The sequence below is a fragment of the Chionomys nivalis genome, chromosome 18, assembly GCF_950005125.1.
Source record: "Chionomys nivalis chromosome 18, mChiNiv1.1, whole genome shotgun sequence".
NCBI lineage: Eukaryota > Metazoa > Chordata > Mammalia > Rodentia > Cricetidae > Chionomys > Chionomys nivalis.
Window position 1 is genome coordinate 34,502,220 of NC_080103.1, and position 26,526 is coordinate 34,528,745.

At 43.9% G+C, this 26,526-nt stretch overlaps 1 protein-coding gene across 1 annotated transcript in view; it reads right to left on the bottom strand.

Annotated features, from left to right (window-relative positions):
- Positions 1-26,526, bottom strand: part of Synpo2 (synaptopodin 2) — a 151,965-nt gene that overhangs the window by 18,060 nt on the left and 107,379 nt on the right. Inside the window, exons 2-4 of the mRNA XM_057793188.1 lie at positions 24,325-24,476; positions 19,681-20,459; positions 15,233-17,427 (exon numbers count right to left, since the gene is read on the bottom strand). Of these exons, the coding sequence (XP_057649171.1) occupies positions 15,233-17,427; positions 19,681-20,459; positions 24,325-24,476 (3,126 nt within the window). The remainder of the gene's footprint in view (positions 1-15,232; positions 17,428-19,680; positions 20,460-24,324; positions 24,477-26,526) is intronic.

Here is a 26,526-nt window from a genome sequence, read left to right on the forward strand (position 1 = left end):
ACATACAGAGCAAGCAGGTGTCACTGTTCCAATATTTGGCAAAATAAACTTGAAGCTCCAGCAATTAAAAACAGATAAAGATGGCCAATTCCTGCTGACTAAGGGAATGATCAATCAAGAATGCAATTCTAAAATTAGCAGCCTGAACACAGCTGCATCACATTACATGAAAAAAAAATAAAAATTAAAAAAACACCAATGAATGTGAAGTCACCAAATTAACCACAGTACAATAGGAGTGGGTGGCATAAATATCCTATTCTCTCTAGCTGATAGGGATTCAAATAAAAGCTAAACAGAGAAATCTCTGAATTAAGTGACATTATATATCAAATAGACTTAATAGGTACCTGCCAAACAACCATGCAAACAATAAAGAATATATGTTTTCCTTGGGAGTCCATGGAGATTTCTTTAAAACATATCATATACTAGGACACAGAACAATTCTTAACAGAGATAGGGAAGCTGAGATAATTTCTTATATTCTATTTGATCGTAATGGACCAAGGCTACAAATCAATAGCAAGAGAAACCCTAGGACATACACAAACTCATGGAAATTAAGCAATGAACTATTGAACAGTGAATGGGTACTGTCCTTAGAAAAACCAAGACAGAAAAAATTTACAATCCTAGAATCAAATGAAAATTATACCACACCATATCAAAACCTATGAGATACAATGAAAGCTGTCTTAAGAGAGGAATTCTAAGCTCTAAGTGCCTATATTTAAAAATTGGAGAGATTTAAGTAAATAACTTAATGAAACACCTTAATAGTAAGTAATAGAGTAAATACAAACAAGCCATGTAAAAATAAAATATAAACAGAGAGTCAGGATTATGTATATTGTGTTTTCTTTGAATTTTTTGACTGTAAAGAGCTAAGTAACCAACATATATATTTTAAAAGTATCTTGACTTCAAAATTTGAGTCTAAGGATATATTGCTTTGGAAAAGAGGTTCTTCTTTTATTTCCACAGAGGATGAGAACCTGTGGAATTCTTCTGGACTAATGTATTTTGATGAACAAAAGATGCTCCAAAAATTACGTTGCCCAACAAAAAGCAGGAAGCAGTTTGGAGAGACCTACGCCAAATATTGCTTATAAATGTTTGTTTACATTTAAAGGAAGATATATTATAGAGATTTGCATTGGTATGGATCTTGGTTTATCGATACAAATTTAAGGTCAATTTTGATATATGTCTATTTCTCCTCTTGATTAAGGTATAGTGTTTGTGCATCTTATTTTTATGTATAATTAAGAAATATAGGTAATAGATAATCATCTATAATAGTCAAGTTTGTAGTCATATTATTTAGATTTTCTAAATTACAGAGATGTATTTCAGATAGGTATTCTTCAAATCTTTTGGAGACCTTCAGAATATGGCATTTAAAATGTTTTAATAACTTAGCAATTTTCACGACAATGAGTCACATCTGCTCCTGGCAGCACCAGTTACTTGAAGAGGAAGATGGGCAACAAAGAGTCTACTTATGGAGTTTGTTGGCCATTTGGACAAGAAACTGCACTTGCCTGGACTGCTTGATGTTATGCTGTGTGAGCTGGACATGTGGGATCCACTGAGAGATGACTGCTAAACTTGCCTAAAGGTCCTTTGGGGTTCCTGCTTCATGAAAGAGTCTGCCAGACATTCTGCAGGACACAGAAGAAAGTGACTGACAAACTGCCAATATAGGCAGAACTGTCTTTGAAATTTCCTGCTTCATGGAAAAGTCTGCTGGATACTATGGACCTGTGGGCTGAAGATGGATGCCCCGATGGTACAGAAGAACTCTCTGGGTGACTGTCCAGGCAGTGAGATGTCTCTGTCAATTCTAGAGTTTTGGAAGTTGCTTACAATGCACTTCCTGTTTACTTAGGTAATATTATATCTTTCTGGAGTCTTTGATGGAGTTGAAGAATATATACTTTTCCTTAATTATGATAAAAGATAAATTAGATATAAATATTGTAACTGTAATTCTTGCTTGATAACTGTTTTGTTATATGTAATTTTACTATGTTAAATTTAAAACCTTCCTTTTTATTTAAACAGAAAGGGGGAGGTGATATGGGATTCCCTTCTGTATTCTGTGAATACCACTGGTTAATAAAGAAATTGTTTGGGGCCTGTGATAGGGTAGAACACAACTAGGCAGAGAAAACTAAACTGAATGCTGAAAGAAAGGAAGTGGAGTCAGAGAGAAGCCATGTAGCCCCACTGGAGCCAGATGGAACTTAGGTAAGCCACAGCCACTTGGCAATATACAGATTACTAGAAATGGGTTAAATTAAGGTGTAAGAGTTAGTCAATAAGAAGCTAGAGTTAGTCAATAATGGCTAAGCAATTATTTAATTAACACAGTTTCTTTGTAGTTATTTTGGGTCTAAGCAGCCAAGAACAAACAAATAGCCTCCTACTACAGTCGACTGAAGAGGTAGGCAGCCTACTGAGTGGGAGAAAAGTTTTTGCGAGCTGTACATTTAATAGATGATTAGTATCTAGAATAGTCAAAAAACTCAAATACCTAAACACCAAGAAAACAACTCAACAAGGCTAGGCTGTGGAACTGAGAGAGTTCTTGAAAAGAAATACAAATGGCCCATAAGCAGTCTTAAAAGTTTTCAACAGCATTAGCTATCAAAGGTACGCAAATGAAAACTACCCGGAGATTCCATCTGCTGGCTGGTGTTTTGTCAGCTCTACGCAAACTAGAGCCATCTGAGAGGTGGGAAGCTCAGCCGAGAAAATGCCTCCATACGATCAGCCTATGGGGAAGCCTGTGGGGCTCTGTTCTTGATTAATAATTGAGGTGAGAGTTCTCAGCCCATTGTGGGTTGTCCCGTTTCCTGGCAGGTGGTCTTGGGGTAGATAAGAAAGCAGGGTGAGCAAGCCATAGTGATCAAGCCAGGAAGCAGTAATCCTCCCACGGCCTCTGCTTCAGTTCCTGACTCATGCCTTGAGTTCCTATGGGAGTTCTGTCAGCGATACAGTTGATAGGAGAGCTATAATATGAAATAAACTCTTCCTTCCAGGTGCTTTTGATCATCATACTTTATCCAGAAATAGAAATCTAAGACACAATATTACCCAGTCTATCATTAACAAATCAAATTAAAACATTGACGAGGATGTAGTGAAAGGAGACACTCATTCACTGTTTGTGGGAGTGTAAGTTGGTGAAGCCACTAGAAATCTGGACAGAGGTTTCTCAAAAAGCCAAAACTACAACTACCATATGACGGAACTAAAGCCACTCCTATAGATACACCCAAAGGCCTGTTTCCTTCTACAGACACTCACTCAGCCATGGTCACAGAATAGGAGGAAGTGGAATCAGTTTAGATGTCCATCAGCTGGGTAACAAAAATGTGCTCTATATGCCCCATGGACTTCTGTTCGAGTGTAAAGAAAAAAATTAAATTTGCAGGGAGATTGATGGAACTGGAAAATTATATACTAAGTGATCTAATTTGGGCTCAGAAAGATAAATGCTACATGTTCTCTCTCTTATATGATGCCTAACTTTGAAATTTTTGATTTGTGTCTTTAAATTGAAGTAAGTGAAAAGGTCCCCAAAAGTCAGAAAGAGCTCATGAGAGGAGAAATAAAAGAGACCTTAACGGATGTCGGGGTAGTAGAATATAAGTGATGGTAAAGTAGAGGGGGAAAAATTTGGGGTTAGAGGCTTAATCAGGATGGGGGCATGTGGATTAAATGGAACAAAACATACATAAAAGTCTTTATCCAGTTCTACTCCTTTACAACCCAATATGAAAGTACGCAATTGTTTCTTAAAAGGTGCTTAAGCAGAAATACCCTGCATGGGTTGATAAGACTCATGCCAGAAGACAGGTTTATTAATCAGAAATCTCAAGGCCAGACATAAGACACTTCCCTGTGAGTTGATCAAGGAGGCCCCAGAGGCCTCCAAAACAATGCTGCAAGACTCCAATGGTCTTACCCTGTGCTGAATACTGCATGCTGCAATACTGACATGCCCGTCAGAGCATGCCCAGTGGTTTAACACTGAGCAGATGTTATGGGGGTAACCAGCTGCTTTCTCACTGGATTTGGGCACTGCTCCCCAGGAGAGACTCGTGCATGTATGATACTGCAAGCCTGGTGAATAATTCAAGGTTAAGGAGTTCATAGGATCTAGGGAAGAGCCTATTACTGCTGTTTTGCTAAATGCTTCTGTTGTCAAACTGCTGTGTAAATATTTAAGCATACATACGTATGTATTTTTTGTGTTCTATTTCTGAAAATATTTACGCTCATCCTTGACGAGTAGTCAAGGATCTGATAAAATCTCCAGTCTTCTCCTATACTGCAAGGACAACATTGGAAGTCAATTGCTGAGCCAAGAACTCTGGAATGACCAAAGCTCTGTGAGTGGGTAGCGTCTGCTGCCACCTGGTGGACATTACGCATCGTTTGCGTTAGCGCCTCTAGGTGCGATTGCAAACCCCTAGGAGTCTTAATTAGTAAAGTTGACAGATGTTAGAAATGGGTTTCAGAAAATGCGGTGCCCAAACAGTTTGTATCAAAACAACCTGTCGGTATGTTAGATGACAAATTCCTTACTCCCACCCAGATCTAGTAAAGAAGTTCCTAAGGTGTGGCACCGCACCCATCTATCCTCGGGGAATAAAAGTTGGAAAACCAAGCGTTAAAACACCAGAAAGGGAGCCAGGCCTGGTGGCTCACCCTGCCATTTCACACTCCAAATGCAGAACCCACAGGATTCCTTGGAGTTCCCTGCTTGCTGGGCCACAGAGTGAGATGCTATCTCCAAAACATAAAACAATTCCCATCCAAAGCCCCAGATAAATAAAAACACCAAAAAGATAACACTTTACTCAAACAAATGTGCTATGTACAAAGGACTTAGTCTCACTGAGTTGATGAAGTACCAAATTAAAATTAAAAGCAAATATTTGGAGTGATACGTTTACTTTGTTTCAATGTTATGGGTGGAGCTGCGTTACTTTGAGCACAAAGTTTTCAGTGTGAAGTTCTTGGTTTGGTTTGAGACAGAGTCTCAGGAAGCCCAGGCTAGCCTCCAAACTCCTCTGTAAATGAAGGTGACCTTGAACTCTGTTCCTACCTCCACCTACCTCAGGCTGAAATCAGTTTACACCATTAGGCTGACTTCAGAAGCAGGCATTTCCTAACTGAGATTCCAGCATCTATGGGGGTCATAGTAGGCCACCGTGAAGAATTGCAGTTAGCCAAACAGGACAAACATTAACAGGCAGGCCAGGTGACCAGGCCACCATCCACTGGTGCTGAGAGTGGTAAGAAAGAAAGAAAGAAAGAAAGAAAGAAAGAAAGAAAGAAAGAAAGAAAGAAAGAAAGAAAGGAGGGAGGGAGGGAGGGAGGGAGGGAGGGAGGGAGGGAGGGAGGGAGGGAGGGAGGGAGGGAGGGAGGGAGGGAGGGAGGGAGGGAGGGAGGGAGAAAGCAAGCTGATCCTGAAGGACCGATTTACAACTCTCTGGCCATCTGCTCTGTCCTGCCTCAGCTTGTTCTGTGGCGAATCTTAGGTGGAGTGGCTGGCTATTGAGGGCACACTAGAAGAAAAATGACCACGGATAAACCAACACAAGACCAAGGTGTGGCTTTTTGGGTTTTATTATTGCTATTAGAACCCGGTTGTGTGTTGTGTTTGACTGTAACTAGATGTCACACAAGGAAAACTAAGCAACGTCAGTTTAATTATATTCGAAAGAAAAAGTACGCTGGATCTAAATAAAAATTCCAAATCGAGGCTTGTTTTGATTTGTTATTCTTTTAAAGATCAAGTCTTCTGAGCTCTGACTTCTGCTTCTGACTCAGAAACATTCTCAAAGTTCCAGGAAATCCACAAAAATTTCCTGAGCTGCTAGGTCCCTCCCTGCATCGCTTCTCAGACTGGCTCCCTGCCTTCCTGGGAGCTGGGTGCTTGCTCTGTGGAGGCCTGATTTTCTCTGTGGTTTTGGAAAGCAACCATGCCTGTCAGGCAAGGAACACAAGTACTGCAAAACAGGTCGGGTTGTTGACCCTTCATTGTCCTACGTGACTGCACAGGCCCAAGACAGTGAGCAGCAGTGAACTGGTCAGTGGGTGCGGTCAGCACACTAAAGGCTTGGGCGGCTTTGGGAAGGGCCAGCGGGGGTGTCCCACTTTCTATATGACAGGTGATCCTACTGAACCTTATTCAGAACGCTGCCTATTTTACTCTGAGAATATATTTGACTTACCAAGATCTCTCCCCTAAAGAGTACTCTCCAGATTGCTAAGCATAACATATTCACTCTATCGGTAGCATTGTTTTGAATTAAACATTATCTCAAAATACTACAAAGGATTATCTCAAAAATTCATCCTGGTCTTGCCTTAATGCTCACCGAAACTATGCCAGCACACCTGGGGACTAGAAAGCAGAAAAATGAAAGTGTGCTCAGCAGAGAGGAAACGTGCAGGTGGGGAGTGGGGCTGGCCGGGTTGGGGGGGGTGCGGAACACAGGTAGCTGAAGCTCTGGGTGAAGTCAGAACACTGGATTTCAAGGATACCCTGAGCTACAGAAGCAAGAACAAATCTAAAATAAACAACAACAAAAATCAATGAACATGGACCTCTCAAATATTTTGGGAAATTGATTTCTGATGTCCATATGAGATTTATACAGATACTGGACAGGGTCTCTAGCCCAGGTTAGACTCAAACTCCCTACATAGCTGAGGATGACCTTGAACTTATGCTCTTCCAGCCCCAACCTCTCAAGTGTAGGTGTCGCAACCACACCCAGTTTTATACAGAGCTGGGGGTTGATGGGGGGGGGGGCAGTGGAGGGAGGTGGGGGAGTGGGGAGGGCTTGTGCACATAGGTAAACATTCCACCAACTGAACTACATACACTCCCCTAGTTGTGGGAGGTCCCCTAAAAGTGAGATTCATGCCAACAAAGAACCCACAAATCTTGTCTGGTAACATTTCCCTGCAAAGTTCCTGAAATAACAGTCCGTTTCTGGTGGGTGTGTTGTTAATAGAAATAACAATGTCTAACACTCGCTAAGTGCTTTTCATATGCCAGCGGTTGCTCTATACATATAGTGCACATTCATTTGTGTAAGCTGCATTTCACAGCTGAGATCCTGGGGTATGGAGAGGCACAGTCATTTGTTTAAAGCCTTGATACCCACAAGAAACAGAGTTGGATTAAGATGAAGGCAATTTTTTTGGCTCCAAGGACACACTGTTTATTTATTTTTTAAAGAATTACTTATTTTTATGTAAATGCCTGCCTGCATGTATGTTTGTGTACTTCATGTGTGCAGTACCAACAGAGGCCAGAAGAGGGCACTGTATCCCCCAGGAATTGGACTTACAGTTGTTAGCCATGCCATGTGGGTGTTGTGATTCAAATTCTGGTCACCTGGAAAAGCTCTCAACCTCTGCACCATCTTTCAGGCTGTGAAGGACACACTATTAACCACTATACAATGGGCCTCTGATCTGGGAACAGTGGCCTGTACTTGTCATTTTAACACTCAGGAGGCTGAGGCAGGAGGATCACAGAAAAATTGCAGGCTAGCCTGGGTTCTGTAGTGCGTTCCAAGCCCGTCATGGATACACAGCGGGAGTCAATCTCAAAAATAAAAAGAATGGGGGGGGGGCTCTGTATGCTCCGAGTGTACATGTGTTATCTCTTGTAATCCAGCGTGGACATTTAAGACAGCAGCTCTCAACCTATAGGTCATGACCCCTCTAGGGGTTGCATATTGAATATCCTGCATATCAAATATTTGCTCTGCGATTCATAACAGTAGCAAAATTATAGTTTTGAAGTAGAAGTGAAATAATTTTTTGGCTGTGGGTCACATGAAGAACCATATTAAAGGGTTGCAGCATTAGGAAGGTTGAGAATCAATGACTTAAGGAGCAATTATTTTGTTATTATTCCAAATCAAATCATGTCCTTATCCCTTCTCCAGCCCTAGGTTTGGAACCCAAGACCTCACATTTGCAGGGCAGTTACTATGCTATTGAGCTATACTTCACCCCCAAACCATGGCTTTTTTTTTTTAATTCACAAATTTTTATTATTTAGTATCATTATCTTTAAATTTTAAGGGTTTTCTTTCTTTGCTGTTTTCTCTTGGTCCCTTATTGTCCTGAAACCAGTGAACACAGCTCTGGTAACTTCTGAGACCAGAAGCAGTGAGTGTTCGGAGGACTTGGTCTGGCACATTCCCCCGAAGTGTAAAGTGCGGACTATGGTTGCAGGGAATTATTTGACAGGGACCGTGCTGGCTAAGTTTATGTAAACTTGACCCAGGCTAGAGTCATCTAAGAGGAGGGAACCTCAATTGAGACAATGCCTCCCTAAGATCAGACTGCAGGCAAGTCTCTAGAGCATTTTCTTAATCAGTGATTGATGGGGGAGGGCTGTGCCCATTGTCAGTGATGCCACCCCAGGCTTGGTGGCTCTGTATTCTATAAGAAAGCAGTCTGGGCAAGCCTTGGGGAGCAAGCCAGTAAGCAGCACCCCTCATGGCCACTGCACCAGCTTCTGCCTCCAGGTTCCGGCCCTGTGTGGGTTCCCATCCGGACTCTTTTCAATAATGAACTACAATGTGGGGGAGCCCTTCTCCCCCAGCTTGCTTTTGGCCATGGTATTTCATCACAGCAATAGTCCCCCTTCCGAGGACAGCGATAGTTGTGTGTGGTGGGGAATCTTCCAGTGGGGTCTGCACAGCAGGAAGGGATTGATGCCTCCACGTACATCCAGGGTGGCTGCTGGCTCAAGGGAAAGTGTTGCTCTCAAGGATCCCAGGGATAAGCACTTGTATCCTCTGAAACACTGAGAACTGCTGAGTCCCTCATTATTCTGCCCAGAATCACCGCTGAAATGCCAAGAGTTATGGGTTTTGAAATAACCCAACTTCGGTGACTGCCTCGTAGGACATTTCTTCGAGCTACACGTGGTCAGGATGGCATAAAGCCAGGGGATGGTTCACTGTCTCAGTCGGCCTATCTGCTTGTGTGTGCTTCCCTCCCCTACATCACCAACCCTTCTCAGATTTGGTATGTTTTATTTTGATTTTACTTTTACAGTTTTCATTGCAGGGATTGAGCCCAGGGCCTTACACAAGTTAGGCAAGTGACCTACGGCTGAGCTACACCCCCAGTCCCAATCTACCATCTAAATCACATCCCCTGCCTAGCCCGCCCATGTAACCCAGCCACACAAGCTCACTGTCAGAGCCATCTTTTTAAACTTATAAAACAGATATTTCTTAGAGATGTATTATTTTCATTTCTGACAAGATGTCATAGCATATAAATTTTTGGACTGTCTTATGCTGAAAGTAGGGTTCTTCCTAAAGCTGCTCATTGTAGCCAAAGCCATTTATACTGCACGGGGAACTGTATGGTGAATTTGCTTGCCCAACAGACAACTAAGGGGTCTTAAGGAGTGAGAACCCAGGGTGGAAACCACGTGGTCTTGTATGGAGAGTACAGCCTTGGCCAGTAGGCATATAGCTAAGACTTGTGCACTACCCAAAGCTCAGAGCTACCACGAAAACTTCATTAGCTCTTTTGAGCCCAAGAAAGAACTGAAACATCTTAGAGTTTGGTCAGTAGATCTAAATGCTAGACACTTGCAAACAGCACCCTCTCTGAGTTCCAGGTGCTTCATAAGGAAGGAAAACACCTCGGCTCTTGGGGCAATTCCAAGGAGTAAATGTGCTGTGGCTTAAGAAGGCAGGCTGCACACCGAGTTATCCAGGGCGTGCTAGCTCACAGCTTACGGACTAGGGCAAGGTCTCTAGCCTCTGTGCCTCGGAATCCCGTCTACAGTCCACGTACTGGGCACAAAAGATGCTACAGGCCTTACCTGGACCACTGGTAAAAAGGATAGTGTGTAAAGGATACTCGTGGATTGATGGCTAAAGGTTTTTAAAAAAGCAGCATTATCTTTACAGTTTATATAAATATTTTACAGACTGCCCGACATATAGCAGATGACTGATATGTTAATTCTCCTGCCTGCCTTCTGCCTTCAAGCTATCCCCCCAGAAGCTGTGAGACTGTGAGAATGGCTGCTCCAGCTTCGATCCCTAACTGCCATCCTGATATAACCGAGAGTCTTAATTTCCTGGTTGTCTGGTGTGTGAAAATTCTGTTCTCTCCCCAAGTGTAACAAGACACAACACTGAACTCTTTGACGTCGATGTCTGAGAGGAAGATTTTCCTGTTTATTTCTACCAGGCGCATTTCTTTCCCATGCAGGCCCAACTGCAGCCCTTGGCCTTTAGACTGTCTCTCAGAAACATACCAGGGACGTTTCCTATGAAGCTGAGAAGGCGGGAACCCAGGGATCAGATCTTTGCAGTGTGCTGGGACATCTCTGAGTGTTCCCATCAGCAGAGGAAGGCTGAAGGGCAGGTCTCGGGAGAGTTGGCTTCGGGACTCTGACCAACCTTATAGCAGCAAGAATGAGATAAACAAAGACCCCCAAAAGGATCTTTACATGGAAAAAACAGTGAAAAATAAAAGCAAAAACTGATGTGTGTGCCCATAATGAGAAAAGTCACTTATAGGGTCCAGCAGAAGCCACCCTCTTAGTCTTGACTGTACCCTGTTAGCTCCCAAACTTCTGATGAAATCAGTAATCTAATAAGTGTCTGATAGGATTTGGCTGCTATTTTTTTTTCCTCACAGTGATCTGGGGGATTGAACCTGGGAACCAATCTCTGCATACCTGAGTGACACCCCTAACCCCGGATTTGACAGTGTTAAAATTAAAATTCTCTTCACTCAATTGCCTCTGAGTAGAGCTGTGATTTCTGGGTGCCAAGTGGTAGATTGCCATGCACATATCACATGGCCACACACTTTAATAATTTTGGAAATAGGCTTCACCTGATCACGTCAAGGAACCAGCTGCGTCTCGGTGGTCCTGTGGAAGATGGGAGCTCACTTGATAAGTGGTGTCAAGGCCCTATGGGAATTTACTGGTCCGCTTTGTGGCTCGAGGCCAACCCTGGTAGGAAGTCAAGAGAAGAATTTCACTTGGTATTTTCCCAGAATGCTTGTTGACTCCTCCAGCAGCTTTGAAGTGCTCACAAAGGTCTTTGTGTCCCCCAGAGTCCAGAAATATGGGACACAAGACCGGAGAAGGTCAGTGTTTCCGGGAATATTGGTTGTTGGAATTTACATACTTTTCTCATGATATGTGTGTGTGTGTATGTGTGTGTGTATGTGTTGTGTGGTGTTTAAACTTTAAGAAACAAACTCAACAACTCTAATTTCAAGAGTTGAATGTGTCCTCCATATTTCCTTCCGAAAGCATGTCCAGGATTGACCATTTGAGAAAACAGGCGCTTTGTCAATGACTGATTTCAAACACCCTTCCTGACGGCTGCTGGGGGCATTGAGAGACTCACCCTTAAGATGTGGGTGCTTTTGGGTTCTGCTCTAAGTAACTGAGGTGACACCCAGTAAGTACTGACCACCCCGAGTCCGGCGCTCTGAACAGGCATGACTGGACATGCCCCAGAGAGGTTTGTAACAAGGACCCTTGGCGTCCTCTATCACAGTGACTGCAGTCGGGAAAGCTGTCTGATATGTTCGTGTGTCTCATCTGTTCGTGCATCTCTTGAGAAGAGGATTTTGTTTTTGGCGTCCCAGATGTGACTAATGGATGCTGGGATATAGGCTGTGGGATAAACCGCAGCTGTTCTACACTGAGAGAGGTCAGCACCAACTAAGACAGCGTTTTTAACCTGTGGGCCGAGACCCCTTTGGGTGCTGAATGACGATTCCTCATCTCCTGCATATCAGATATGGACATTATGATTCATAATGGTAGTAAAGTTACAGTGATGAAATATCAACAAAATAACGTAACGGTCAGGGGTCAGGCACAACATGAGGGACTGTACTAAAGGGGCGCAGGATTAGGAGGGCAGAGAACACGGCTCTAGACTAAAACATGCCAGCTTACGTTAAGTAACTATTTGTAGCTTAGACATGGTTCCTGTGCCTGACAACCAGTTGCTTCTTATGCATATTAAATAAGATGTTGGTGGGTATTTTATCATCAGCAATCCTTGTAGATAGTGCCATTTTCCATGTACTAGAGTGGTCACCCAAATGTGCATTATAAAAGATAGTTCTAACAATGTGACAGTGGATGGCCTAAATACACACGCTGTGTGTCGCCCCTTCTCCACACCAAGCACGCTTATTATCGAATTATTAAAAAACACACGTATTATCGAGGTATCAAAGGCCAGTGAGTGCTCTTGGGTTCAGGTGTCAGTGCACTCCCTCCAGAACGTGGGGCAATGCTGTGCTTGTATATGTATGCTATCTGCCTTCCTCCTAGAATCTTCCACGTTGTACGTGCTTCCCCTAGCACCATGTTCCCCCTGAGAAGAGAGGCTTGAGGCAGTTAAAGGGGAAACTCTCAGAAGAAGAATTTAGCATAACCATTCAGCCAGTCAGTGATATGAGTACCTCTCAGTGAATAAACATGCAGCGGGTCCCTCTGGTACAGTTCTTCAGACACCCAATACAAGGCGTGCTCAGGATCCATTATTGCTGTCATTGACAACAAAAATTGACTTCATGAAGAGCGGAGGAGCAAGCAAAGCAAAGCAAAACCAACCAACAAGAAAACAAAAAGGAAACCACTTTTTCAGACTCCCCACCCAGCCAAACAGCTGACCCAAAAACCACCACCCAAGCAAAGCCAGGACTCAGATTTGAAGGTGGGTGCAGCAGTGGTTAGAAACCAGAGTTCTAACCTCCTACCTTCCACACTGACATCCTTGCCATAACTCCAACACACGGGTGGGGGCACACAGAGCTCCTTGGAGAGGGGGAAGAGGAGGAAGCCCATCTTCCTCAGGGAGTTGGCTTGGCCTTCTCCTTTCCATGCTGGTCTTTGGTGAGTTCATCTAACCTCCACCCCTTGACCCTGTGGTCCTGAGCCACCTGTAAAAACTGTCGATAGAGTCTGTACGCTTGGCATGTCTCTCAGAGGGGTTTCTAAACCCGCAAGTGGTCTCCAGAGAAGACGACAGCATAGCCATGGTAGCTGTGCCTTTGGTTATGGACTGCAGCTCGTGGCTGTGCCAAGATCACCGGTCAACAGGAAACACAGTCAGGACACATGTCATTACTGCACACCACAAACCACTGCAGAACTGTGGATACTTTGGGGTCACTACTAGCAAGAGAACTTTGGAGCCAAGGATTTCAAATTAACTACCTGTCAGTCATCAGGTAGAGCACCCATAAGTTCTAGGTCTTTCTTCTAAATCATGCTAAGAAATTTTAGGTTGTCCCTAAGAAAAAAAATCATGCCATTCAATGGGTTGCCTACTCAGGCAATGAGTGACACAAACACACTGTTGTCTGAGGGGTTGATCTTTAGCAAGAGTCTTACTAATTGATTTCCAGACAGGCAAACAGACCAAATCACTCCCGGTAGTTGCGTCGCCAGCAAATGCAACAGGTGGTTTTCTAGAGAGAAGCGGGACAACGAGTTCCACCACTCTGCAGCTGACCCACTCCTCCCTACATTTAGCAAATACCTAAAACTGACAGTTTGACAATGGATGCTCCCAAAGAGAAATGGGTGTTCCCCACAGGGAAATTCAGATGCTGCAAGAGAAACCTTACGGAGATGATTAAGGTTAGAGCAAAGTCATATGCAAAGCCCGTAAGGAATACAAGGAACAGATAAAGAAGGTAATAGTTTAATAGGAGAGTGGAATACAGCAGAAAGGCGGTGACAGAGGAAGGCAGGAATACAGGTATCTCGAGATTGGAGTACTACTGTGTTTCTCAAACCAGGAAAGTCTTCACACGAAATCTCTAGACACATCCATGCCCTGCCCACAGCAGACGGTTTTCCCTGGAGCTGTCATAACTGCTTTCTACTCCTCTCCATGAACTCACAATGAATAGTTTCCATGGTTGGTTGCGCCCAGACTTAAAATAGACACGAGAAAGGTCTTCAGGTTTGCGATCGGGGCCATTATTAACCTCATCGCCAGCTGGATGACAACATGGTGTGTGACCAATCCAAATTCACAAGGTAACCTTGCTCAAAACTATGCTGGCTCATCAAATGCAAGTAAGGAAATAAAGGTGCAAGAATAGAATTGCAAGGGACAGTAGAGGAAGCATGGGTCAAGAGCATGCTGAACAGGAGAAGAAAGTCTGTGAGGTCACCCGGACAGGCTCTCAACAGTTCTTGCTCTGTCTCCACGCAACAGCACCTGTGGTCAGTAACCCTCCCAGTCCCAGTTAGGCAGCTTCTCAAAGCAAAACAGGAGCCGTGTGTGACTTTCTGTCCGTCCTCCTTTTGATGTTCCTTCGCCCTACTGTGCTCCCCTTTGCCTCAGCTGAGGAAAACAAACGTATGCTTTCACGGGCAATGGGAGATACCCTCACAGCTCCCTAAGGAACTGGGCAAGGACCGCGGAAAGCCATTTCTAAGGGTAACGAGGTTTCTCGTCCTATCCTAATTACTTCATATATGTCTTCTGAAGTGAGTAAAGTATGTGAGAAAAGCTAGTAAGGGACCCAATACCGAGTAAATGCCTGTGTCTAAGATCCTCCTTGCAAGCTATTGCAAAGCTACGTAAATCCCAACAAGTCTCTTGAGTTCCTTCTCTGTGGTAGAACAGGCATCTGAGGTGACTGGCCAGAGCTGATTCCTGCCCTCCAGAGATTTCCTATTTCCTTAATACCAGAAATAGGACTAAAGAATGACTTGAAGGGACTCTCAGCCAACATGCTGTATTTTCACCCTTTTGAGCCCTTCCACTACGGGAGCACAGCTATGTTACATAAAGGCTGGGCTTCCAAGCTTGGATACACTGATTGCTGTCTTTGGCTAAAGCTTAAAATTACCTAAGTATCCTGCTTACTTGATGTAATGGCACATGCCTATTTTGGGATATCACAGATAGATGTAAGTGTGCAAAGAAAATAAATATATTTTAAGTCACACTGAGTTGGGGTTTTGACCCAAAAACATATTATTATGCTTCTTGGACCCAGACTGGGAGGTAAGGTATCTTAAATTACGTAAGTTGAGGATCAGCTAAGCTTTCTTGGGGACTCAACACGGCAAACAATTCATTTCAAGCAAAGCGGACACTCAGCTTCAGCTACGAGATCACTCTTCCGCAACCGACGGTTTCCACACCTGGACTGTGACACCGCTTTTCTTGGCTGAGAACTTCGGCCTTGGTGCCACAAAATACGACGAGGAAGCCGATTCTTGCTTCGGCGAGGTGGGAACACTCACAGGAACTGGGGATGCGCTGACGGGCGAGGTGGGCTCCGCGAAGAAGGAGGGCTGAGAGGGATAGGCCGGTACCGAGTACACAGACGAAGCCTGCGCATTGGTGGGAGAGCCAACATTCACCTGTCGGGGAGGAAGGGCATGCTTCACAGCCGGGCCTGAGGTGACCTTGACCGTTGACTTTTGAGGGAGGCTATCCTTTGTGTCAGGAGGTTGGAAGGTAAACAGAGACGAGTTGAGCTGATACGGTTGATGCTTCATGACATCCAAAGTGTTAAGCGGTTTCTTGCCCTTTTTCTTGCTCGTTTTGGAGGCCTGGGCAGTAGGTGGCTGAGACTTGATAGCGGCCAGTGGGTATGAGGGGGAATGGATCGGATTGTAGGCCATAGGAGGGGGTGCTCGAACATTCGAGGAGTACTTCCAGCTGGCTGGCAGGGACGGAGTAGGAGACTGGGCCCGAACTGCATGGGCCTGCACCGTGTCGGAATCTACCACGTACTTCTCCATCCTCGACTGCCTTTTAGCAAACAGCTGGGCTCCTTTCCCGCTCATTCCAGGAAGCTCATTGGATGGTCCCCCGGCACCAGCGTGAGCAGCATTTACTTGCGGTGTGGGTGCCGATAGCTTGGGTGTGTAGTTTTGACTGACCACTGCAGCTTGGGGCCCTTTGAAGGGACCGGCCAGGTTCAGTGAGCTCGCAGGCCGGGCAGGAGGGCAGGAAGGTTGGGCTATTTTGATGGAGGACACAGCTGTGACCTGTGGTGGGTTCGGTAGGTTTGATGTGGAGAAGGCAGGACGCTGGGATGGAGCCACTCCTGGAGACCAGACTGGAGAAACTGGGGTTACTGGTTGTGAGGAGGAGGACTTGACAGCAGGCTTTGGAGCAACAGGAGGTGGGGTCTTCTGCTTAGCAGAACTTTGCATGAAGTTACAAGCCTCTGCGCCTAAGCTGAGATAGTCTTCTTCCGGCCCCGAGTCCCCTCCAGCTCCAGTGCCTCGCTTACCTTCTGCATTTTGAAGAAGTGACAGGAGCTCAGGGTTGGGGCTCACTTTGGTTTCTTTGAACGTAAACATGGGTTTTGTTGTGCCTCGCCTTCTGGCTTCCTGCAGTATGCCTGTTCTTTTCGCCGGCACTGCGATCCTCTCGTCCCGGGAAGCTATTTGCTCAGAAGAATCGTAGAACGCTGCCTGTGACCATGGAGCAGGCTGGGGCCATGGCGGGGGCTGTGCTGGGCCAGTGATTGGACTTGCTACCCCTCTGGAAAAGGCTTCAGGTGGAGGTGAGACGGCAGAGTAAGGTGGCGGGGCAGGAAAGTCGGACATGGGGCTAGTCACACTCCGGGTTGGGGAGAAGGGGGCTGTTGGCTGGTTCATAGTTCCCAGGAAGGGCTTGGCGGTTCTATTCATAGGGATCATCCTCTGGGCCCCTGCAGTCTCAGAAATGCCACTGAAGCCATTCTGTTGTGGCATGTTGCCAAGACTACAGCCCATCTGGATGGAGCTTTCACTCACAGAGCTCTGCATTCTCACGGATCCCTCTTCCTTCCTTTGATAAGAAGTCACGGTTCTCAGACCATCCGTCTGCAGCCCATCTGGTTCTCTGCCTGGCAGCGCACTCGCTTTCTCCTCTTCGTTTTGGGCAGCGAACTGTTCCATCCTCTCTCTCCTCTTAGCAAACATGAGCGCCCCCTTGCCTGTGGTGTCTGGCAGCATCTCCATCTTGTCCCCTCGGCTCAGTTTCTTTTCAATGTCCACCAGTCCAGAATCCCAGTCAAAGTTCACAAGTTGTGTGTCGTCGTCAATGTCCGACAGTAACTCTTCATCCACTTCTGACTCGCTCGTTCCAAGAAATGCGACTTCACTTATCTCGTCCTTGTCACCTTCTTCCTGGTCCTCCTCCTCCTCCTCTCTTTCAAGCTCGCCAGTACCGTAACTGATTAGGGTGTACTTCCGGGCCCTCCGCCTCCGCTTCTTAAACATCAACACCCCTTTGGAGTTGGGGTTGGGAGCATCCGTTAGAAGGAGAGCGATGCTTTTGCATTTAGACTTAGCTTCTTTCACTTGCTTCTCAGACAGACTTTCGCTCCTCCTGAGCCCTAGGGAAGATACACAGATTGTATTCAATTGATGAATGCAAGGACTATGCATTGCAATTGATTCCCAATGGGGAAAATGAATATATGCAAAAAATTCGTATAATTGGGTACTGAAATTTGAAGAAATCTAACTCATTTTTCATTCATTCTGCCCCCATCTACGGTGTTTGGGGAGTGCACAGAATCAAGCACTGAACCACACACTCTTCACTGCTTTTTAGATTTGCCCTTACATAATAGTAATATAGAGCCCAGCACATCTTGTTCCATCTCCTCACCTAAGCACTGCTTTATATATGCTGATTTATGACATGACTCAGAGCCCCCCACTCCCGTGGCTTCTTAAACTTTAATTAAAAAAAAATAGGTTGGGAAGTTCCAGTTAATAGGATATGATTGCATTAAAAACAATATCCTTTAGGAACTTGAAAACAAGATGTACTTTGTACTGACATATGTAAAAGAAAAATGTCAAAACTGAATTGCTTCAATGCAATGCATTTAAATATTTAAGTTTCTTCTTTTTTCCTTTGACAGCTACTTCAAATCTTTCCATTAGGCTGCTGAATTAATATAAATTCACAATAGTGAATTAATAATAATCGACAGCATTGAGCTAATAATTAGTTGTATTTTAGAGTGCTGGAAGATTGTGAAAATCTGTAATAAGCTCTAGGTTCAACACTACACAATTCTGTAACAGTCTCCTGCAAATACAATGCTGCTTAAGTTGCAGAAAGAATGAGTGCAAAGCTTGGGGGTGTTTAAAAATTGTATGACTTGAGGTGTTTTAAACTAACATTGAAACTGATGCAGCAATTATGCCATAAAAAATAACTTGGCAGTTTTAAAATGACAAACTTTACATTTTCGTTTTACTGTTAGAAAAAAAACTGATGACAAATGAATTTATAGCATCAATTAATTGTAACCACTTTTAATGAACATGGTCCACAAATAAATTTTGTAATACCTTGAGTTAAATAAAAATACCAGAAGAATAAGATAGTCCATGGTTGAAATTAATTTTTGTTGTTATAAGTCAGACTTGGTAAATCAAAAAATGGAATGAGATAAAACAATTTTAGAGTAACCTTACAGGTATTTTTCTGATGATCCAATTTTGTGCAGACCAAATAGTTCAAAACATGGTCATTATTAAAAGTGATTCCTTTTTGACTAGTGATATTACAGCTTGTTATTAAACTGACAGTAACAACTGCACGGTGTCTGCTCGCTGCCAGCTTGTGAACTATGCGCATGCTGTCATAGCACTGGGGCTAATATGCTATATATGTGAGTGTGCCTAAAGGAGAGGGTGCGGCCACTGGCACATGCCAACACAGCTACAAATGCCTGTGCTAAAAATATGCACCCAAAGGAACAACAAGGGCTCGAAAGCTAATGCATGACTTTGGGAAACCAAGCTCACTGCTATTGGGTACAGTCAGCCTTATATCCCCAAAGTTGGTAAAACTTAAGGAAAAGAACTATATGTCCAAAAGAAAAAAAAAAATAGGAGCACTTAGCTGCCATTCTTGACCTCGTTCTATTCGTGACCCTAGTAACCTAGATAAAACAAAATCCGGCAGAGGCCTTGCATTAAGCCACATTTTCTGTGGGGGAGCCCTGAGCTGCCTGCCCATGGTTCTGGAGACCAAGCCTGGAAGGTGACACGCACCGCCACCTAGTGAAGCTTACTCCACAGCAAGGATCATGTAACCTAACCGCTGGGCATCACACATGCCCCTGTCCATCAAACACTTCTGCAAGCATCATCAAGCCACAGAATGCTTCTTTTTTTTTCCCCCAAAATTAAGCTCAGCTTTTAATATCAGAGTGGAGCCTGCGTTAAAGGTACTTTGGAAGAAGACGGAACTGTTTTTGTCATTTAAACTGAGTCCACTTAACTTTCAATACCCTTAAGAATATTTTAAACATGAAATGTCATAACACTCTTCAGCAGATAAAAGAGGTATGTTGTATATTTCTTTAACAGTTCCTGCATCTTTGGGAATAAAAATAAATGTTTATGAAAAATATTTCGGTCTAATATGAAGTTCAAATTTACTGCTTCCAATTCCGAAACTGGCATTTTCCACACTATTCAGATTTGATATTTTATGCATTAATTGAAGCATTAAAGATGGTAAAGAAAAAAATCTTTTTTAAAAAATTTATGCAGTTCAACTAGCAAAATATTTTAAAAGCCCAGCTCCCCAGACAGCGGCCCCCACCCACGGCAGGACTTACGAGCATGTCGTGCCCTGTGTTTGTGTGGTCTGCTGTGATCCTTTCCCGGGCGTTGATCTTCCCCCTGCTCGGTGCCTTCTGGTGAGACGGCAAAGGAGACCAGAGAAGGAGGTGCTTCTGACCGCCCTCCTTCCACCCCAGAAGCCACACACCCCTTTCCTGCCTGCAGCCTGCACTCTTCCGCCTTCTGCCTGTCAGAGCAATCCAGAATCACTTCCACCTGGGGCAGCCCTGCGCCTCCTGCTTCTCTCACGCTCAGCTGCCGGCCGCTGGAGGTCTGGCTTGTTGTGCTGGGCAGGAGAGAAGTGTCTGCTTCCTCCTCAGGAGCAGAGACCGAATTGATGTGGACGGTCCTCTCGTTTTGTGAGCTCCAGTCTGGGTCAGGAGACTTGGAGTTCTTGTTCCCCTGGAGAGTCACCATAGGACCACTAACATACTGATGTCTTTCCTTTGAGAGGGACAGTTGGAGCTCAACCACACGGCCCGGCTGGCCTTCTTCTGCCTTTTCCCTTAAGATGACCTCCTCTACCAAGTGTTCTTCTTGGGAGCCAAGCATCTGGGGAATTTTTTCTCCCGTTGTACATTCTGCATAACCCCAATCATTTCCTTGGTCCTCGGTTAGGGGAACTTTACTTGGGACTGAAGCGAGGAAGAAGTCTTTGCCCTGGGTGTTTGTGGCTGGAAGAATCTGCAAGGTGGTACTTTCCATGGGCCCCTCATGTGTAAGATGCTGATGGTTTGCGTTTTCTGTTTCAGAGTCCAAAGTCTCACTGCATGGTCTGCATACAAAAAAATAAATAAATTCCAAACAGTTATATCAGCTTGTGTTCCACCTGCCAAAGGATTTCCCAACACTAATGATGTCTCATGCATGGGTCAACAAAAATTCCCCCAATAACTCCAGCATATTAGAAAATAGAACTTGAGGCCGGGCGGTGGTGGCGCACGCCTTTAATCCCAGCACTTGGGAGGCAGAGGCAGGCGGATCTCTGTGAGTTCGAGACCAGCCTGGTCTACAAGAGCTAGTTCCAGGACAGGCTCCAAAACCACAGAGAAACCCTGTCTCGAAAAACCAAAAAAAAAAAAAAAAAAAAAAGAAAATAGAACTTGACAGCTCCTCTACATGGTTACTAAAGATCATCAAGATAAAATTGTCTTTCAAGCACAATAAAAATGCTTGCAAAAAAACTTGAAATCTAAACCCATCTTTAATTCAGCCTTTATTTGTAAAAGCAAAGGGTAGAGCTATGTGTGACCCCTCATTTGAAATTGTTTGGGTTTTCTCAACAAACTGTGTTTGCTGTAGGTGACCAGGAACTTCAGTGTCCCATGGAGTAAGTTTTGACCTAGATATCACCAAGTCACACAGACACATCCAGAACATCAGATCAACCTTAAACTATGAATACAGTTTAGACATGGTATATGCTTAACAGGAAGAAACGGAAGTCCATTTCTAAGCTCTAGTGAGCAAAGTAGGCCCCAGCCAAAACTCCTATGCAAAGAGTAATCCTGTCTATGCTGCAAGGAATTGCTAAGTTACGTGGTACTTATAATCCAAGATGCCGTCCCTTCTCTTTGCAGTTCTCACTTGCAGCATTTTCCTTACAGAATCTCTGTCCTCAGACTGCTTCTGTAGCTTTGCTAAGGAGACCAGAGCTATTCCACAGTCTCCTCTGATGAAAACCCAGCCACGTGTAGGCAGTTTTGCATATTTGTGTTTATTTCTTGCTAAGTCTCCGAGCTCTCAACCCATTTGTAATAGAAGTGTCGTTCTCGGGACAGCTGTAGAAGACCCCCTCACTTCTCACTTGTAAAGTTTTCAGGTGGCAGTAGCCCTCTCCCCCTTCTTGCTTCCTGGGGGTGCATACTGACTGCTGCAGGGATCAGTCACACAAGGGGGAGCTCCTACTTCTCTTCTCCTCAAAGGAAGTTACTTTAGAATTATGTGGATATGGAATTTCAGACCAATGGGCAAAATGTTTGCCTCTAACTGTGATGTTGACTACATTTAGAAAAACCCAACAAAAGTCAAACCAAATGCTGCTTTCTCTATACAAGCCATCCGAAAGACTTTATAATGGTATGTCATTTAAAAATTATAAAAACAAAAGCAAAATAACGTAAAAGTAAGCCAGGTGGTGGCGGCACGTGCCTTTAATCCCAGCTCTTGGCAGGCAGAGGTAGGTGGATCTCTGAGTTTGAGGCCAACCTGGTTTACAGAGCACTTTTCAGGATAGCCAGGACTACACAGAAAAACCCTGTCTTGGAAAACCACAACCAACAACAAACAAAACAAAACAGAAGCCAACAAAAATTACACTTTTTGAAACATTTTGTTAGCAGATTAGGATGGTCTTCTTTTCACTTTTTGCGACAGGGTCTTTGCACTGTAGACCACGCAGGCCTGGAATTCACTCCACAGCCTAGGCTTCAAGTCATGACTATCCTCCTGTCTCAGCCTCCTGAGAGATGAGAATATAAGCATGAGCTAGCATGGTACATTCTCGTACAGGAAATGATGACTAGCTCTATGCAACTGAGTTTGGGAGTGCCAGAAGTTGAAGAGGTTTAATCTAGCAGAATTTGGGATGAAGGCAGTTGAAGTCACTTCGTCAATTATGCATCTGAGAAGAAAGCAATTTCAACTCATTCCAGCCTTAGAGATTGGGATACAGACAAACAGGCCAGTGCTACTATTTCTTGGGAGCGGAAGTAAATGTATACACATGAATAAAAATCATAAAGATATATGAGGGAGATACATACACACAGGTACTCAATCTCACCATTTGTACAATTAGAGACTCATTTGATTTTCATTTTTTATGATTTTAATAACATCTAAGGTAATAAAAATTCAGTATTAAAAGGCTAGTTTTTGTTTTGTTTTTAAATAGTGTTAGCCAGCAATTTCAAGTTAATAAAGTCAAAGTTGGGTCCTCTGAATGTCAGTGATGTGACTGAGGACTGTTTAGCTTCAGGAACACGTCCAGATGTCCACAGTGCTGTTGCTTTGGGTCTCATAAAATGAAAATTTCATTTGAATCTTTAAAATGCTGAATATTTGACTATTTTATGTGCCTGTGAGTGTTTTGCCTGCATGTATATGTGTGTATCACATTTATGCCCAGTGCACTTGAAGGTCAGAAGAGGGCCTCCGATCCCCTGGGACTGGAGTTACAGTTTTGAGCCACCATGTGGGTACTAAGAATTAATCCATGTCCTGTGTAAGGGCAACAAGTGTTATTAAGAATTGTTCCAACTCTCCAGCCCAATTAACTGCATCATAGAAATTCAAGATACTTAAGAGAAAAACAAAACAAAACATGAGCTAGCTATTCAGAGCAGTGGAGAACAAATCCATTTATCTCTAAAATGAGGTAGGTGCCTAGGTTTGAGCGTTGAACCAAATATTTTTTCATGCGATAGCATCGTAATGGAAATGGGAACCAGCAGAACATGTCCCAGACTAATGTGTTCCAGAGAAACTGGCCTCGTTAAGTCAGTAAGGACAGTAAACACCAAAGGGAATAAAGCAGAAAAGGTTGATTCCCTATTTGTATTTGGATTCATTGCTCGGGGGAGCTTGGAAGTCTTCAGACCTTTAGCAGACTTACTCAGAATGGTGCCTAATGCAGGAACAATTCTCCCTTGGCAACATTCCTGATACATTGTTTGTTTTGTTTCTGTTATTTTTTGCTGTTGTTTTTGTTTGTTTTGTTGGTTGGTTTTTAAATAGTTACTCTTGTTTTTTTTTTTTAAGTTACTTTTAAAAGCAAAAGGCAACACTGTAAGTAAGTGGGATCTTAAGAGCCTGATGAGTGAATGTTTATATATGCAACACACATGCACTCATACAAACATGGCACACAAATGGACTTAGATAACACAGGGCGGTTGGGGGTGGGGGGTTCTTCTACACTGTAAATAATACTTTGATAGCTCTGAATCTTCATCTAGCCTGCTTTGCCATTCCCAAATGTGGTCGTATTGGGAGTGAGCAGTGAAAACCTGCCTTTAAGCTTTTTGTCTTGCACCACAAGGCATCATCTTTGTATAATAATATTATATTGGTCATCAGTTCAATGCACAATTATTTCCAATTCATCTTCAAATCTAAGAATTATAATCCCGACCTTATAGAAACTCTTCACTTTGGAAATGTTGTTGTTGTTATGGTTAATATACCAGTCTTTCTAAAAAGGTGGTCTAAAATACCTAAGATTTTCAACAAAGTGCTTGACTTGACATAAGTATTTGCAGTTAATTCTCAACTAGCCAGAAAGCCCCATTAAATGGAATTGCTCATTTTCAAACACTGTGGTGATCTGTTTAGCTGTCCTGACTTTTTTTTTTTTTTTCGGTTTTTCAAGACAGGTTTTCTCTGTAGCTTTGGATCTTGTCCTGGAACTCACTCTGTAGACAATTCCGGCCTCAAACTCACAGAGATCCGCCATCTGCTTGCCTCTGCCTCCCGAGTGCTAGGATTAAAGGCAAGTGCCACCACCGCCTGGCCTGCCCCAACTTTCTATGTAGAACCATGAACTCCCTTATAACTCACAGTACATATGTTCATAGACTCTATAATCACTCCAACACAGCTTCAAGCAACAAATACATCTTGCAACAAATTTTCTTTACCTTTTGATAAGCAAGTGGAGAGAATCCGTTATGCTCTCCATAAGCTTGATGACTTCAGGGTAGGTGAGGTCTGCACAAGGGTTGCCATTGATGGACACCACTTCATCCCCCTCACACAGGCCGGAGTCTGACGCTTTGCTCTGACTTCGAATCTGAGCGGAGAGAAAAAAATAAAAAATTAGGCAATAGATAGAATCACATAACAGGTAGAAACTAGGTCATCTTCTCCAAGAGAGAATAAAATTATGGCCTGCAAGTTATGAATCCAACCCTGACTTTTACTTCACCTGCTAATCTGTAAGTCTGTCTTAAACACATCTCATCTCTCCCAAACACATACACACACACACACAATTTATGACTTACTGTAACCACACCATTTAATGCATAATATTGTAAGAAAATAGTAAACAAGCAAGTCAAACCATTATGAAGAAACCATGAAAGAAATAAAGAATGAGGAAGAACCGGAAAAGACGCTGGGTATTTATTTCAAGGCAGAGAGTGACCACACGAGCTTGGAGCTCCGATTTCAGGAAGCAAATGTTGGAAATGGCAATTAAGACAGATGAAATATGCTGAAAAGCACCCCAGTACCCAAGGAGGTCACACGACTAGGATATTAAAGAGTAAGGAACCCTTGATTAAGAGGAACTATTCAGCCAGGCATGGTGGCCAATGCCCTTCAGGAATTTGGTTCTACATAGATTGTTCCAGGTCAGCTAGGGCTACTTAGACAGACCCTGTCTCAAAACAAAAAGCCCACCACCAAACAAAGTGACAAACAAAAAACTAGTCAGGACATAGAATTAAGGACAAAGTTTATTTAGCAAAAAGACAAAATGATGATAATTAAAATGATGAAAATTAAAAATAATAAAAAATAGAAATAGCAACCATGCTATATAAGGCCTACACCACATTCCGCCACCAATACAGACCTAGAAGGGGCTCTAGAATATTAGTAGAATAGCAGAGGAGTCTCGTTAGCTCCATAGTGAGCAGATGCTGGAGGCTAGCATCCGATATAACTAGGGCACCACTGACTTGCTTCTTACCCTCAGGCTACCCTTCCAGGCTCACTCCCCAGTTCCCTTGTGCAGAGGTCTCTGGAGACCCAAAGGCTGGATGTCCTCGCATTCTGGCTCATGGTGGTTGGAGCTGGACAACAGACAGCACTCGCAGGAGTTCAAAGAGCGTGGGGACAAGAGTAAGGGTGTGTGGCCTCCCTCTGGGTCTGCTGTGCTTTGGTTTGGTAATGGCTCTGCTCTTTGCTCTAGATAGTTCTAATTCTTGTCAGCCTGTCCCATGGCCTGCACTTTTGTTATGTTCCAACAACAGGCACTGTGAATTGCATCTCTAGGCCTGTGTCCATGCCACAGAGTGTTGGGATGGATTCTGTATTCTGTACCCTTCACAACCCAATCTTAGCTAGAGGTGCCATTTACCAACAATAAAAAGTCAGAGTTTGTCTCTGTCTCCACATTGGAGCACCGGACTGAAATCTCAAGGTCCAAATCAAGAGCAGGAGACAGAGCACGAGCAAGGAACTCAGGACCGCGAGGGGTGCACCCACACACTGAGACAATGGAGATGTTCTATCAGGAACTCACCAAGGCCAGCTGGCCTGGGTCTGAAAAAGCATGGGATAAAACCGGACTTGCTGAACATAATAGACAATGAGGTCTACTGAGAACTCAAGAACAATGGCAATGGGTTTTTGATCCTACTGCACGTACTGGCTTTGTGGGAGCCTAGGCAGTTTGGATGCTCACCTTACTAGACCTGGATGGATCTGGGTGGTCCTTGGACTTCCCACAGGGCAGGGAACCCGGATTACTCTTAGGGATGATGAGGGAGGGGGACTTGATGGGGGAGGGGGAGGGAAATGGGAGGTGGTGGCGGGGAGAAGGCAGAAATCTTTAATTAATAAATAAATAAATGAATAAATGAATAAATAAAGTCAGAGTTTTGAGCAGCTTTATGGGCTTGCAGAACAAGATGACAAATTGATTCTTGGGAGAGAAATAAGTCCCCAACACAACAGAGCTGTCTGTCATCCAAGCATGTGTGGCGTGTGGCTTGGGAAATGTGCAGTCCATCACTGGCTTACGCCTGTCAAGCGGAGCTTTTAACGGTGTCTGAGCAAGCCAATGCACCAGCATGGAGTCATCAGCATTCCTTCAGTGCGCACTTGCTACA